This window comes from Canis lupus, chromosome 24 (assembly GCF_048164855.1).
Source record: "Canis lupus baileyi chromosome 24, mCanLup2.hap1, whole genome shotgun sequence".
Lineage (NCBI taxonomy): Eukaryota > Metazoa > Chordata > Mammalia > Carnivora > Canidae > Canis > Canis lupus.
The window spans coordinates 4,861,456-4,876,580 of NC_132861.1; the positions used below are offsets into that span (position 1 = coordinate 4,861,456).

At 32.8% G+C, this 15,125-nt stretch overlaps 1 protein-coding gene across 4 annotated transcripts in view; it reads left to right on the top strand.

The window, feature by feature from the left end:
• The window catches only part of POSTN (periostin), a 41,728-nt gene extending 33,794 nt beyond the window's left edge, over positions 1-7,934 (top strand). For 2 of the 4 annotated variants that reach the window (XM_072797329.1, XM_072797330.1), the window contains 4 exons: positions 630-707; positions 1,088-1,171; positions 5,988-6,029; positions 7,086-7,934. In XM_072797329.1, coding sequence (XP_072653430.1) covers positions 630-707; positions 1,088-1,171; positions 5,988-6,029; positions 7,086-7,123 — 242 coding nt within the window. In that variant the 3' untranslated portion in view covers positions 7,124-7,934. The remainder of the gene's footprint in view (positions 1-629; positions 708-1,087; positions 1,172-5,987; positions 6,030-7,085) is intronic. The other 2 variants (XM_072797331.1, XM_072797332.1) reach the window with 1 other exon arrangement.
• Positions 7,935-15,125: the final 7,191 nt, after the last annotated feature.

The following is a 15,125-nucleotide window of genomic DNA, read 5'->3' on the forward strand; positions in this document are numbered from 1 at the left end:
AGTCATTTTCATGGTGGTTACTGAAATTATTTCTTTTTGGCAGAAACGTAGATTACATATTATTCTAAATATGTAATCTATGTTTTTCTCTGAATTGAAATTTGTGGATAAATCTATAAGCATGCATTTTCATTATGCAGATTCATACATGCTATATAATATTTTCACTTTGCTATTTATTAATGAGTTAATAAATCCTAGAAGAAAAACCATTCCCTCCTTTGATTTTCTATTTTGCTTAAGGCCTACACTACATCTCTACATGCATATAGGCAACATTTTGTAAGGCAATGGATCCATAATTTTAGTGAATCTCTGTGTCAGTCTCCCACTAATGAATTAGCCTAAAATTCTTAAATCAGCTATTTTGCAAGTCTTTGTTTAAATGAGCAGTCAGCAACTATGGCTTGTGCCACCTACGTATGTAAAGTTCTACTGGAACCCAGTATGACCATCCCTTTCATTTAATGTATATAACTATTTTTATCCTGCAGTGACTATTTGAATAGCTGCAACGTGAGTCATATGGCCTATAAAGTCTAAAAATAATTACTATCTGGCCCTATAGAGAAGAAGTTTGCCTACCGCTCTTTTAGAACTTTTTTTTTTTTTAATTGTCTTTCTTTCAGGTCCTGAAATAAAATATACTAGGATTTCTACTGGTGGTGGAGAAACAGAAGAAACTCTGAAGAAATTGTTGCAAGAAGGTCAGCATGTCTAGAAAAATAAGAATGTGACTATACCTAAGCTATCTGTTTCAAAGTCTAAAATAATTGTTGAGGCCTTTTATATACTTTCTACTCTATGTCATTCCTTTGTTTGAATTCCATGCCAACACATGAAAATGTCCAAAGATAGAGAATTAAACTCAAATGACAGTCATATTGATTGTTTTGTTATATATTTGTTATATATTGTTCAATAACTTCATAAAATGTTGGCTTATCAAAAACCGCACTACAACTGGGGAAAGAATCAAGTGTTGGTCTGGAATTCATTGTTAGCCAGATGCCATTTTACATCGCATCAAGTGCCCTGTGTTTTTATTACATAAACCAATTTCTGCTATAAACATGTATCCTCTCAGAGGTCACCAAGGTCACCAAATTCATTGAAGGTGGTGATGGTCATTTATTTGAAGATGAAGAAATTAAAAGACTTCTTCAGGGAGGTTAGTAAAAGGGAAATAACTAACCCGCTTAACAGGTCCTGGAGACGGAGTTCTTCAACTTTTTAAAGACTAAGCATTCAGGTTTTTCTTTTAATAAGATTGAAAAAGACAACATGATGTGTTGTCTTAAGAGATTGATTGATTTGATAATAGTTTAAGTAATAATAACAAAGAAATGATTACTAGCTTAAAGTCTTTAAAAAGTTCTATGGTATAAAACTTGGGGAGCAATGAATATTTTTTTTCTTTGATACAGATAACTGTAAGGATATTTTAAGTATCTGGCAAGGGAATACTTTTCAAATTGGTAGTTTTTTAAAGAAGCCCAAATTGACATATATTTTATATTTAAAAAAATGTATTCACTGCCCCCAGAACAATAATAAAAGGCATGTGTATGGATTTTTTTAAGTGCATAGATCTAGCAAAAAAAAAAACAGTGCATTTAGTAATTTTCTTTTCCAAACTACATTCTTGAGAATGGATATCTGTTTCTTCTAACAGTTTGAGTGATAATCTATACCTGGATATGTAAATTATTTTGCATATGAAATTAATCTTTAAAGTACGGAATGTTCTCTGTCTATGGCATTAAAATGAACTACTTTTAAAAGCAAAAAAGAAAAAAAAAAGAATTCAAAATCTTACACAAACTATAAATTATAATTATTCAAATAGTAAATGCTAATAAAACATAATTTGGGTAATTGGCATTTGAAAATTGAACATCTAGTTCATTTTACTACAACAAAAGTATTTAGATGACAAATTAAAGAAGCAAGTTTTAAATTATTCAGAAAAATCAAATATGTTTCCTGAAATATACTATGAATTGAGAAGCACAACTGCATTTCAGTATTTATCCAAAATATCATCCAAGATGGCTTTTCTGCTTAAATTGTATCCCTATGTTCAAGATGATGTAAATTCTCTTGGAACCATGCATATTATAGGTAATTGTTTCTTTATTCTTTACTTTAACATAAGTAAAAATCTCTTTATATAGTGTTGAGACTGTTTGGTAATAAATAATTTTTATTGAACCGATGATTGAATTTCCCCTCTATAGGAAAATATGTGTCTGAAAAATACAAGATTTCCTTTCAGACTGGAGGGAGTGTGTGACACAGCCAAAGCCATCAAAGATTGGAGGTTTTCTGTATGATCTAATACAGAATTCACTCATCTATTCACAAATGTTTAATTGCTAGGAAAACAAGGATTGGAGGGAAGAGGTGAAGATATTATGAAGATTAAATTGAATTCTTTTTTTTTTTTAAGTTCTTACCATAGTAGGCAGCTTTGTAGAATGGCAGTGCTTTTTAGAGAATGAATCAATTAGTAGCTGCACCAATATATATACATCACTTTACTTTATTTAGGCTTAAACTTCAGGTAAGTATGTTTTCCTCTCCTTTAATAAGTGCCACTTTACAAATTGACTACAAACAATGAACTAAGTACATAACAATAACTTCAGGCAAAAGAAAACATATCTGCTAAAGAATATGATATTCAAATTTTAGCTAATGAAATCTTTCTTTAACTCCTGTTTCTTTTATCCCAGAGGGTTGATTCTTTTAGTTCCCAACATTTGGTTTCTTTACACATCTATAAAGTATTAATTTCCACAATGCCACATCATAAATTCTTTATCAAAACATTTCTAAGGTTTTCTGCACATAATAAAGACAATATAAGAAGTATAGTTACTTGTATCTGGACACTAATTGGGCATGGTAGGGTTTTTTTCTAGCCCTTAAAATCAATGGGTCATCACTGAGTTACAAGTGTCTAGTTCCTGAGACTCCTATTTACAAGAAGCTGCTATGAATAAAGATTATATCCTGCAAGACTGGCCTTTGTTCTTTCAGAATACAGATTATTGATCTCTATCCAAACTATAGTCTTTTTTTTTTTTAATGATGGATCTACTAGACAAGGACTTTATTTATTTATTTATTTATTTATTTATTTATTTATTTATTTATTTATTATAGTCACACAGAGAGAGAGAGAGAGAGAGAGAGAGAGAGGCAGAGACATAGGCAGAGGGAGAAGCAGGCTCCATGCACCGGGAGCCCAACACGGGATTTGATCCTGGGTCTCCAGGATCGCGCCCTGGGCCAAAGGCAGGCGCTAAACCGCTGCGCCACCCAGGGATCCCTATTTATTTATTTTTTGTTTCTGTTTTTTCTTTTTCTTTTTCTTTTTTTTAAATAAATTTATGTTTTATTGGTGTTCAGTTTACCAATATACAGAATAACACCCAGTGCTCATCCCGTCGAGTGCCCTCCTCAGTGAAAACTATTGTCTTTATCTCAAAGCTTGGAGTTTTCAATCTACACTGCTCATAGTCATACATATAGTACATTTTGATGAGTTGAGTGTATTCCTCAATTATTTTAGTCATGACTGGTAGCATGGCTAAGTGGTCCTCTTGGTACCAATATTGTGATTTATTGCTGAAGTACTTCAGAGCCCTTAACTTGAAAATATTCTCATGAAATGTATAGAATTTCACATTTATCTTAGGTAAAGCTATATTTACTGAACCTACTAAAGTATTAAGGGAGAATATCAACCTATAGAGAAAGGAACAAAAAAGAAGTCATTTTAGATGGTTTTGACAAATCTGCCAATATAGCATGTAAAGCCTGTGTAGGGAATAGGGATCAGCTTGTAGGTCTGGCTTTTGATTTGGGCTCTAATTCAAACTACTTAAGTAAGTTAATTCTTCTACTTGGTTTCCTCATCTGAAAATGAGAATAGTAATGTTACCTACATCTTAATGAGTTAATGTATGAAAAGTACTTGGAATAATGCTCTGCAAATACAAGCTCCCAGTAAGTATCACGACCAATTATATTTACATAATAAACATATAATATAAACTTATGATAGTAATATTTTACACCTAACTTAAATTTCTGAGAGCCATAGCCATATAAACATGCAAGTCTTATAAATAATTGGGCTGAAGCATTTTGCATGTTTCACGAAATGTAGTAGGGAGGGGCATTCATATGATTGGTTTATCTTCCAACCATTTGTTTCTCTCAACATGATATGACTCTCATTCATTTTGAGAGAGCAGAGAGCCATTGGAGACAAATCTGATTTTCTGCACTTTATTCATGCTTTCTTCTGAAGATGTTTTTTTGCCGTAATTAATACTTCTTATTTTAGTATTATCATAGCAAAATAGTAATAAATTAACAAATTACTTAATTGGATGTTGCCAAGTGTATGAAAGAAAATCTGAGTGTAAGTGCTTCTTTTGAAATGTAATGTCTCAAATACTTCTATGACCTTGTTTTAAATTACACAATAACTGCCATTTGGAGTTTAATAAGGCTATTATAAACAATAGTCTGGGACGCCTGGGTGGCTCAGTGGTTGAGCACCTGCCTTTGGCTCAGGTTGTTATCCTAGGGTCCAGGTATCGAGTCCCACATCGGGCTCCCTGCAGGGAGCCTGCTTCTCCCTCTGCCTGTGTCTCTGCCTCTCTTTCTGTGTCTCTCATGAATAAATAAATGAAATCTTTAAAAAAAAAAGATCTTAGTCACTGATTAAAATTTAGACCCATCTTTTCTTTACTATATTTTATAAGCCATTATTTTGTTACCAAATAAACCTGAAATTAATAAAAATATATCAATTGGAGCATATTCCATAATTCAGGCTTTCCTATCTCAAGTAAACTTTCCCCTACTATCCAATCTAATGAGGTTTTCTATGGTTCTGTATTCTACTATTAATATGATATTATAAATGGTTATAAATCATATATTTTGTGGAGAAAAAGAGCATGTTGGAATGTGCCACATAGAAACAAACTCATTCAAACATTTTAAAAATGTTTCTTGGTGACATACAGCCAACATTACTGTTGGTGGTAGTTTCTTGCTTTACTTTTTAATGGAATTTCAGAGAATTGAAAAATATATATATAATAGAAAAATCTTTACCTGATTGACTATAGATAATATATAAACGCAAAAAGTCAAAATTTGGAGAAAAATATTTTTTAAAGGTAAGCAGAAAAATGAAGTCACTGTAGGAACCACATTTATTCTTTGATCTTAAGCATCCATTAGCAGAGTGAAACTGTGAATTAGGTTAACTGATGAGTTAAAGAAAAACAAAAAAAATGGAAATATTTTGCAACTATAACAACAAAAAACTGCATAGCTCTGAAACACTTGAAATTCTTAAATAAGAAAACTTATTATTTTTATTTTATTATTTTTAACTAATTTTATAAATGGTCTTGTAGGATTAAAGTCAAATTTGGCAGTATGTTGGCACACATTTCCTGAATCGTTTAATATTATATTTCTAGAATTATTAGGTCAATGCTATTGTCCTCATGTTCTAATTTAATCATGAATTAATTTACAAGGAGAATTTTACAGAGGCAGAAGTCTGATACATCACAAATAGGAGTGACTGGAGAAATGACTGGATATCTCTGAGAAGATACTTCTACTAAGCTTTATATAATGTTAAATATCCCTTCATCATAAAGCAATGCTTTTTATTAAAAAAGTGAAAAAGTCATGTAAGTCACTTACTCTGTGGGGCCCCGAATACAATAATGAAACAATGTTTTGCAAATAGTGAGCATTCATTTTGATATGTAGAAAACAAACCTCTGTGTGTGGCCAATGAAAAAGTTCCACTATTCCAAAAGAAAATCTACATGTTTAAGCAATGCTTATTTTAAGACTTCATACTTTTCTTTACTTACGGTCTCTTTTCTGATGTTAGAAATAATTTCAAAGTATTTCTCACTACAACTATTTAATTTTAGACACACCTGTGAAGAAGATACAAGCAAACAAAAGAGTTCAAGGTAAATATATTGATAGTAATGTGCATATGGCACACATGTTTTGTTATGTTAAGAAAAATCAAAGGATAGAGTTTTAATATATTTTATTGGACTTTATTGTCTTTTAGGGAGAAAAGTTAGCAAATTTGAGGCAAAGTATTTTGATGACAAAAATCAGAAAATAAATTATTCATGCTCTGCACTATTAATAAAATCTAAGGATAGTGAATGTTAAAGGAAAGGCAATTATACTCATGTAAACTGCTAGATTTTTGGAACCACCGAGGTAGACTCAAGTAGAGTTAAGTTAAAAAGAAATCCTTGAATAAGAGCCAAGCAACAGTCGGTTGCTAGTGAACCTGAACTCTCTAAAAATGTTATTATTTGAGATCAGGCTACAGTTTACTTGAAACAAAGGTAAATTTACTTGAAACACAAGTAAATTAAAATTTTTACACATGTAGAAAGTTATTAATATAACTTTGTACAAAATTTTGATATAATGTGTAGATTATACACATGTATATATCACCCATGCACTATAATTTTCTTCATAATTATATTTATGTGCATTTTCTAATCTTTCACTTAAGTTACCTTGCATTTTGATACATTAAATAATCAAAGATTTTCCATGTGGAACTTAGAGTAAGTTACAAGTTTGGAACTTCTAAAATAATTACATACTAATGGTCAAAATAAATTGCAAGGCTTATAAATGCACTACAGGTACATCTGATTTTAAGCCAATCCAATGTAGACATTTGAAATTAAAAATCAATTGCACAAATGATTTCTAACTGAAGGTTCTGTCAGGGATTTCTTCTACACATCCTAATCCATCCAAATTTCCAAAAGAACTAAAATTCTCAAACTTTATTATTTTCATATACTTTTGATCAAAAGATAACCTTGAATTTATCCTCATAAACAGAGGATATACCTAAGAAAACATAATGTGTATTACAATAAGAAATGATGGTCTTTATGGATACAGTCATACACAAAATATCACATTGTTAAATTCTAAAGTTCCATCACATTTACAATCTATGCATTCTCCCTTCTTCCTAACAGGATCTAGAAGAAGATCAAGAGAAGGTCGTTCTCAGTGAAAATCCAGCAACCAGGCAACAAAGTTTATACAACTCTAATCAATAACCTGATCTTAAAGGATAATTATGAGAGCCACATTGACTTCAGGAAATGAACCACCAGCACAAAAAAGCAATCATTGAACACTTCTGAATACAAATTTCATCTTTTTTTTTCTCTGAATGAAATTATAGGGTTAGTCTCCTGTGGGATAGGAACTGAAGGAAATAGAACACCATATATACAGGTTTTTACATCCTGACATTAAAAATTCTAGCTAACTTTGAAATCCATCAAAGAAAATTCTTGTCAAAGGATTTCTTATAACTTAAACCTCACATTCAATTAAGAAGATTGAATCTTGAATCTAAGAAATAGATAAAATGCATGTAAGCAGTTACTTCTCCTTGGGAAGCTAATTTATAAAAATGGGTGCTCAGTATTAAAAAAACAACAAAACTTTTACAATAAAAGGCTTTGCACATTTCTAATACAATGTGGGTTTACCAGTAAATTATGTTACTTCTACAACTAATTTTATACTCTTGAAATCTTTGTCATATGCTTTTTGCAACACATATTTTTTTCTCAAACATTTCAATAAAACTTTTTTTTCAATTATAAACAGATTACTTCAAATTGGGTAGTTCAGAAAACTCAAGGTTTAAATTAATAAGTGATTTGGACTTGGGAACAGGACTTTATACCTCCTTCTTTTTATAACAAATATTCATTAAAGGAAATTGAATGAAATTATTGTTTCTTGAATTTTTAAAGCTATTATGTTATATAAAGAATCATTACACAATAAAGCAATCATTTAAGCATCAACTGAGTAGTTAATATAACCCTAGAACCATGGTAGGTTGTAAAGATCCAAAACATGAATCAGACAGATACTGTTCTCAAAGGGTAAAGAGACAAATCACCAATAATTCACAAATGCACCATAAACTGTAGTAGAAAATAAACAGTACCACACAAACACAAGTATCAATCAATTTTTCCTAGATTTTTGTTAGATATAGGAAAAGGCACAGAGATGCTCCTAAGTTAACTAAAACTGAAGTAATTTAAGAGTCCACTGCATGTCAAAAGAGGGGAAGAAAAATATTTGCAGAAAACAATAAAGAGATCAGTTGATCTACTCGGATCTCAACAAGTACTATCTTCACTTGGTCTAATTGAAATAAAAGCAACTGCAGAACAGAATCCATACTGATGAGGAACTGAGTAGTGACGGTGTAATAATATTACACCAAGCTTGTAAAACTGAGGAAAGACAGACTAGAGATACCAGTCTTGATCACAGATGTCCAGCTTGGATCAGAGGTCCAGTACTAAAGTACCACTAAGGAATCTGGAAAATTTTTGAGTAGGTGAAAGCATTGGTTCTTTGAGATGCAATTGGGATGAGGAAGTAAAATATAAAATTCTGGCAGTGACTCTTACTGCAGAAGTGCTCAGTAGCCTTGGTTTTCCAGAATGCTTTCTAGTCTGGGATAGTGGTGAGATTTACGTATAGCATTTAAAACCCCTACCAGGGGCAGCCGGGGTGGCTCGGCGGTTTAGCGCCACCTTCAGCCCGGGGCAGGATCCTGGAGACCCGGGATCGAGTTCCTCGTGGGGCTGCCTGCCTGGAGCCTGCTTCTCCCTCTGCCTTTCTCTCTCTCTCTCTGTCTGTCTCTCTGCCTGTGTCTCTGCCTCTCTCTGTGTCTCTCATGAATAAATAGGTAAAATCTTTAAAAATAAAAAATAAAACCCCTACCAGGAAGCAAAATGCCCCAGCAGAGCAGTACTTATATAGAGAATGTTGGGACTTTTATCTCAACTGAACAGTGTGGCTATGATCATCCCAAGGTGATTCAGAGGACGTGGTCATATAAGGTGGTACTGATAGAATATACTAAGCATTCATCAACAAAGATGACTGTTTCACACACATCATGTTGTTCATGAGCCTCTTGAAATCCCAAGATAATTGCATTGAACAAATAGTAGGTCAGCTTATCCATTTTGCCCCCTTCAGGGTTTTCATTTGATGACGAGCCAGGTGTTCCAGAGTTGGACTTTAAATATGCTAGTCTGGGACAATTGGAATGAGGTTAAAGTCTTTTTAAAGACTGATAATTTTAGAGCCCTGCCTTTTTTTTTTTTTTAATTCCACCAAAAGAGAAAAAAAGAAATCAGTTTTGGTTAGTACACATACAAAAATCTAGCATAACTCTCTGGTGAAGGACAGTCTTTCAAATGACACATGTAAATATATTTAAAGGTAAATTTTATAGAATCATTAATAAAATTTAAATAAGGAAAATAATACAAATAAAAAACAAAATTTAAATATATGAAGATGGGGCACCTACGTGGTTCAGTCGGTTAAGCGTCTGCCTTTGGCTCTCAGGACATGATCCCAGGGTCCAGAGAGCCTGCTTCTCCCTCTCCTTCTGCAATTCCCTCTGCTTGAGCTGTGTCTCTGTCAAATAAATAAATAAAATCTTTTAAAAGTAAAAAATAAAAAATATGAAATAAAAAAATAAATTTAAACCCCAATAATAATTCTAAAGTAGATAAATAAATAAATAAATACCCTACTCAAATACTTTCTATAAATTGAAGAGCAGAGTAGTATGTGGTTTTACATGCAATATTTAATCCTTCAAAAATTTTGAAGTTTTATTATCTCTAGTTTTATATGAAAAAACGAGGCTCAATTAGTTAATGTAACTTTTTTTGCCTTATACTCTTCAATCATGCCATCAATCAAATTACCACATGTCTATCACACAAGTACAAACTTGAGTATAGCAAACACATCTGTTTTTGCAATTGTGCAGACTCTACTATCTGATTTCAGCTTTTTTTCAAACCATGCTCCTCACAAGTGCCATATAGGTTTGAGCACACTGATGTTAGGACTGCAGTTTCAAATAAGCCTTCCTGTCTCCAAGCAACCACTGATCTACTTTCTGTCACTCTAGATAATGGCATTTTCTAGACTTTATATAAATTGAATTACACAATGTGCATGGCTTTTTCTTTGTCTGTCTTTCCAATCCTTGGGATTCTATGTAGGAGTGGAATGACAGGACCACATAGAAGGTAAATAATTAAAACTGCAATACTTCTTCTTAAAAAAAAAAAAAAGATTTCATTTTATTTATTCATGAGAGGCACAGAGAGAGAGATGCAAAGTTACAGGCAGAGGGAGAAGCAGGCTCCTTGCAGGGAGCCCAACGCGGACTCGATCCCGGGTCTCCAGGATCATGCCCCGGGCTGAAGGCGACCCTAAATCGCTGGGCTACCGGGGCTGCCCAAAACTGCAATACTTCAAAGGAGTTCTACTATTTTAAATTCCCCCCGGAAGTATATGGGAGCTCCAGTTTCTCTGCCAAGACTTGATATGGACAATCTTTTAATTTTAGATATCCTAATAGGTGTGTACTGGTATCTCATCGTGGTTTAATTTGCATCTCCCTGATGTATGCATTTCATGTGCTTATTGAACATTTGTATACATTCTGTGAAGTGTTTGTTCAAATCTTTCACTAATTTTTAATTGGGTTGGTTTTTAAAAATTGAGTTTTGAGGATTCCTTATATATTATGGCAATATATATGTACACATATAAATACGTGGCTTATATAGTTCTATTACCTATATAAGGTGCACTTATTTTCTCCCAGTATGTGGCTTATCTTTTCAGTCTCTTAGCAGACTTTATGAAGATAACAAAGTTGAATTTATCTTATTTTTTTCTTTTATGGGTGTCATATTGAAGAAATCTTTTTATTAATCAAAGTTCACAAAAAATTCTTATCTGTTTTCTTTTAGAAGCTTTATTAGATTTAGGTTTTACACTGAGGTATATAATTCATTTTGTTTTTTTTTAAAGATATTATTTTTTATTTTTTATTTATTCATGATAGAGAGAGAGAGAGAGGCAGAGACACAGGCAGAGGAAGAAGCAGGCTCCATGCCGGGAGCCCAACACGGGACTCGATCCTGGGACTCCAGGATTGTGCCCTGGGCCAAAGGCAGGCGCTAAACCGCTGAGCCACCAGGGATCCTTCATTTTAAATTAATTTTTGTTTATGGTATAAGGTATGAATCAAAGTTGGGTTTTTTCTCCTATAGATAGCCAATTATGCTAGCACCTTTCTCTGAAAAGATTATTCTTTGTCTATTAATATACCTTTACATCTTTGTCAAAATTACATCTATATATGAATCTATTTCTCTTTTCCTTCTTTCCACTCTGTTCTATTAGTCTATTTCTCTATCTTAATTGAAACACCATATGACTAGATAAGTGTAATTTTAAATAAGTCACTAAATCAGGTAGGGTTAGTCCTCAAATTTTGCTCATCTTTTTCAAAGTTGATTTGGGTATTTTAAGTTATTTGCATTTTCACATGTATTTTTAAATAAGCTTGGCAATTCCTACAAAAAAAAATAAGGTATCTGCTGAACTTTGAATTGAGATTGTATTGGATATTTGGGTCAATTTGAGAATAATTGAAATCTTTACAATACTGTCTTCAAACCATTAACGAAATATATCTCTCAGTTTATATATAGCTCTTCCTTAATTACCTTAACAATGTTTTATTTGAATATTTAGGTTTTACCAATGTTTATTTGAGTATTTAGGTCTTCTGCTTCTTTTGTAGTTTCCTCTTAAGTACTTAATATTTACTTTTATGGTATTACCAATGGCATTGATTTTATGTCAATTGATGATTATTTATTTTCTGTTATTGATCTTATATTTAACAACTTTATTAAGCTCATCAGTTCTAGTAACTTTTTATAGACTACATCATATTTTCTACATTGGCAATCATATTGTGTGCAAATGAAGACAATTTTACTTTTTTTGCAATCTGGATGCCTTTGACATTTTCTTGCCTAATTTCACTGATTGATGTTGAATATGAATAGTAGTTTAATGCTGAATAGAAGTAGCAAGAGTGACCATTCTTTTTCTTCATGATCTTGAGGGAAAACATTCATTCAGTCTTTTAATCTTAAGTATGATGTTTAATTTGATGTTAGCAACACCGTTTTCTGTTCTTTCATAGATACCTATTACCAGGTTGATGAAAGCACTTTCTTTTTTTTAAGATTTTATTTATTTACCAATGATATAGATCTTTTGATATGATCATGTGGGTTTTCTTTTTTAGTTTGTTAATATGGTGAATTATATGGATTTAATTTTGAATATTAAAACCTCATCCCATTTAAGTTATTCATTCTGGGATGAATTCCACTTAGTCATGACATATTCAGTTTGTGAAAGTTTTATTAAGCATTTTGACATGTATGTTCATAAGAGACTTGTCTATCATTTTCTTTTACTGCAATCTCTTTGTCTGAGTTTGCTATCATGGCAATGCAGGCCTCACAAAATGAGTTAGAAAGAATACTCTTCTCTCCAGTTTTTAGAAAGTGTCTATGTAGAACTGATAAATTTTTCCTCCTTAAATGTTTGGTAGAATTCACCAGCGAAGACATCTACTCTTACCATTTTCTTCGAAGAATGATTTTTAGACACAAATTCAATTTTTAAAAATACCTATAGGTTGGGATCCCTGGGTGGCTCAGCGGTTTAGCGCCTGCCTTCAACCCAGGGAGTGATCCTGAAGACCCGGGATCAAGTCCCACATCAGGCTCCCTGCATGGCGCCTGCTTCTCCTTCTGCCTGTGTCTCTGCCTCTCTCTCTCTCTCTCTGTCTGTCTCTCATGAATAAATAAATAAAAATTAAAAAAATACCTATAGAGCTATTTGGATTATCTATTTCCTTTTGAATAGGATCTGGCACTTTGTATTTTTCAGGAAATTTGTTCATTTCAAAAAATTTAAAAATTTATTGGCATATTGTTAAAAATATTCCATTATTATCTTTTGAATAGTGATGTCACCTCTCAAGACTCATTTTGGTAATTTTTTTTCTTCTTTTTTTCCTAACCAATCAAGCTAGTCATCAATCAATTTTATTGGTTTTCTCTAAGGATACGCTTTTAGTTTCATTTCTGTACTCTTCTGTACTCTTTCTGTTTTCTTTCTTTTTTTTTTCTCTTTCTGTTTTCTATTTCATTGATTTTCACCATCTATTATTGTCCTCTGCTTTATTTAATTTTAATTGGATCTTGATTTTCTAGTTTCTTTCTTTTTTTTTTTTTAATTTTTATTTATTTACGATAGTCACACAGAGAGAGAGAGAGGCAGAGACACAGGCAGAGGGAGAAGCAGGCTCCATGCACCGGGAGCCCGACGTGGGATTCAATCCTGGATCTCCAGGGTCACGCCCTGGGCCAAAGGCAGGCGCTAAACGGCTGCGCCACCCAGGGATCCCGATTTTCTAGTTTCTTAAGGTAAAAGCTGAAGTCATTGATTTAAGAACTTTCTTTTTTCTAGTATGAGAGTTTAGTGGCATAAATTCCTCACTAGGTATTGCTTACTGGTATCTCACAGATTTTTAAATATATTTTAATTTTCATTCACTTCAACGAACTTTCTAATTTTCTTTCTAAATATGGTTAAAAAGTTATCTTTTTAAGAATTGAAATAATAAAATATCTATTTATACATGTAGTAACTATTTCTTGGGCTCTTTTGTCCTTTGGTATATCCATATTTCCATCTAGTATCGTTTTTTTTTCTAACATTTCCTTTAGTGCAAATCTGGTGGCAATAAATTTTTTCTGTCTGAAAAAGATCAATATTTTGCCTTTGTTTTTGAAAAATATCTTTGCTGGATATGCAATTCTAGATTGACAATTTTTATTTATGCTATTTTTAGAGATGTTATCTCACTGATATTTTTGCTTGTCTGGTTTCTTATTTGCTTTCTATATGTCCTTTTCCCCCTTTACACAACTGCCTTAAGATTTTGTTTCTATCATTGGTCTTGAAAAATTTGATTATGATGTGCCCTGGGGTCATTTTCCTCATGTTTCTTATTCCTAGGATTTGTGAAGTTTCTTGGATCTGTAAGTTTAGAATTTTTATCAAATTTGATTTTTTTTCACTTATCAACCATTTGTTCTCTCCCCTTCTTTACATATATATTTGGCTGCTCTTAAATTGTAATACAGTTCACTGTTGCTCTTTCATTTTTTTTTAATTCCTATTTTTATCTGTGTGCCTTTCATTTTAGAAAGTTTCTATTTTTGTGTCTTCATATTCACTAACCCTTTCTTCTGTAACATAATTTGACCCTTAGGTCATACCACATTTTTCTTCTTCTTTGTTTTTAATATTTTATTTACTTATTCATGAGAGACACAGAGAAAGAGAGAGACAGAGACACAGGCAGAGGGAGAAGCAGGCTTCATGCTTCCATTGATGTGGGACTCGATCCCAGGTTGCCAGAGATTGCAAACTTTGCCTTGTTGGTTGCTAGATATTTGGTATTCCTATGCTATTCTTGAACTTTTCTCTAGGATGTAGTTAGGTTAATTGGAAACAGTTTGATCCATTGGGTTCTTGCAGTTAAGATTTGTTAGACAGGGCAAAATCTATGTATTATCTGGGGCTAATTACTCCCTGCTATTTAAGCATGGCTTCCTGAATATTATTCCCAATTTCCAGTGAATTATGATATTTGCCCATCTGGCTGGTGGGAACAGGTGTTACTACAGGCCCTGTGTGAATGTGAGATTCTATTCCCTCTAATCCTTTCAGGTGGCTCTTTTCTCACTGCTATTAGTTTCCACAAATGCATGTGTTCATCAGCAACCTGCAGAATACTCAAGGGGCCTTCTGAAGATCTCTGGAATTCTCTCTCTGTGCAGCTGCCTCCTCTCTGAGCCTCTGTCCTGTGAATTCTAGCCTTCTTGGTCTCCCTTCACTACTAGCTCCATCTCACCACCTCTGTGAGCATGCAGGAAGGACTCCATTTGGATTCCTACTGCCTGCAGTATAGACTGGAAAGTCTCTCCAAAATGCTAAGACAATCATAGAACTTGCCTCATTTGTATCCTGCCTCTCAGGAATCACTGTCGTTTGTTGCC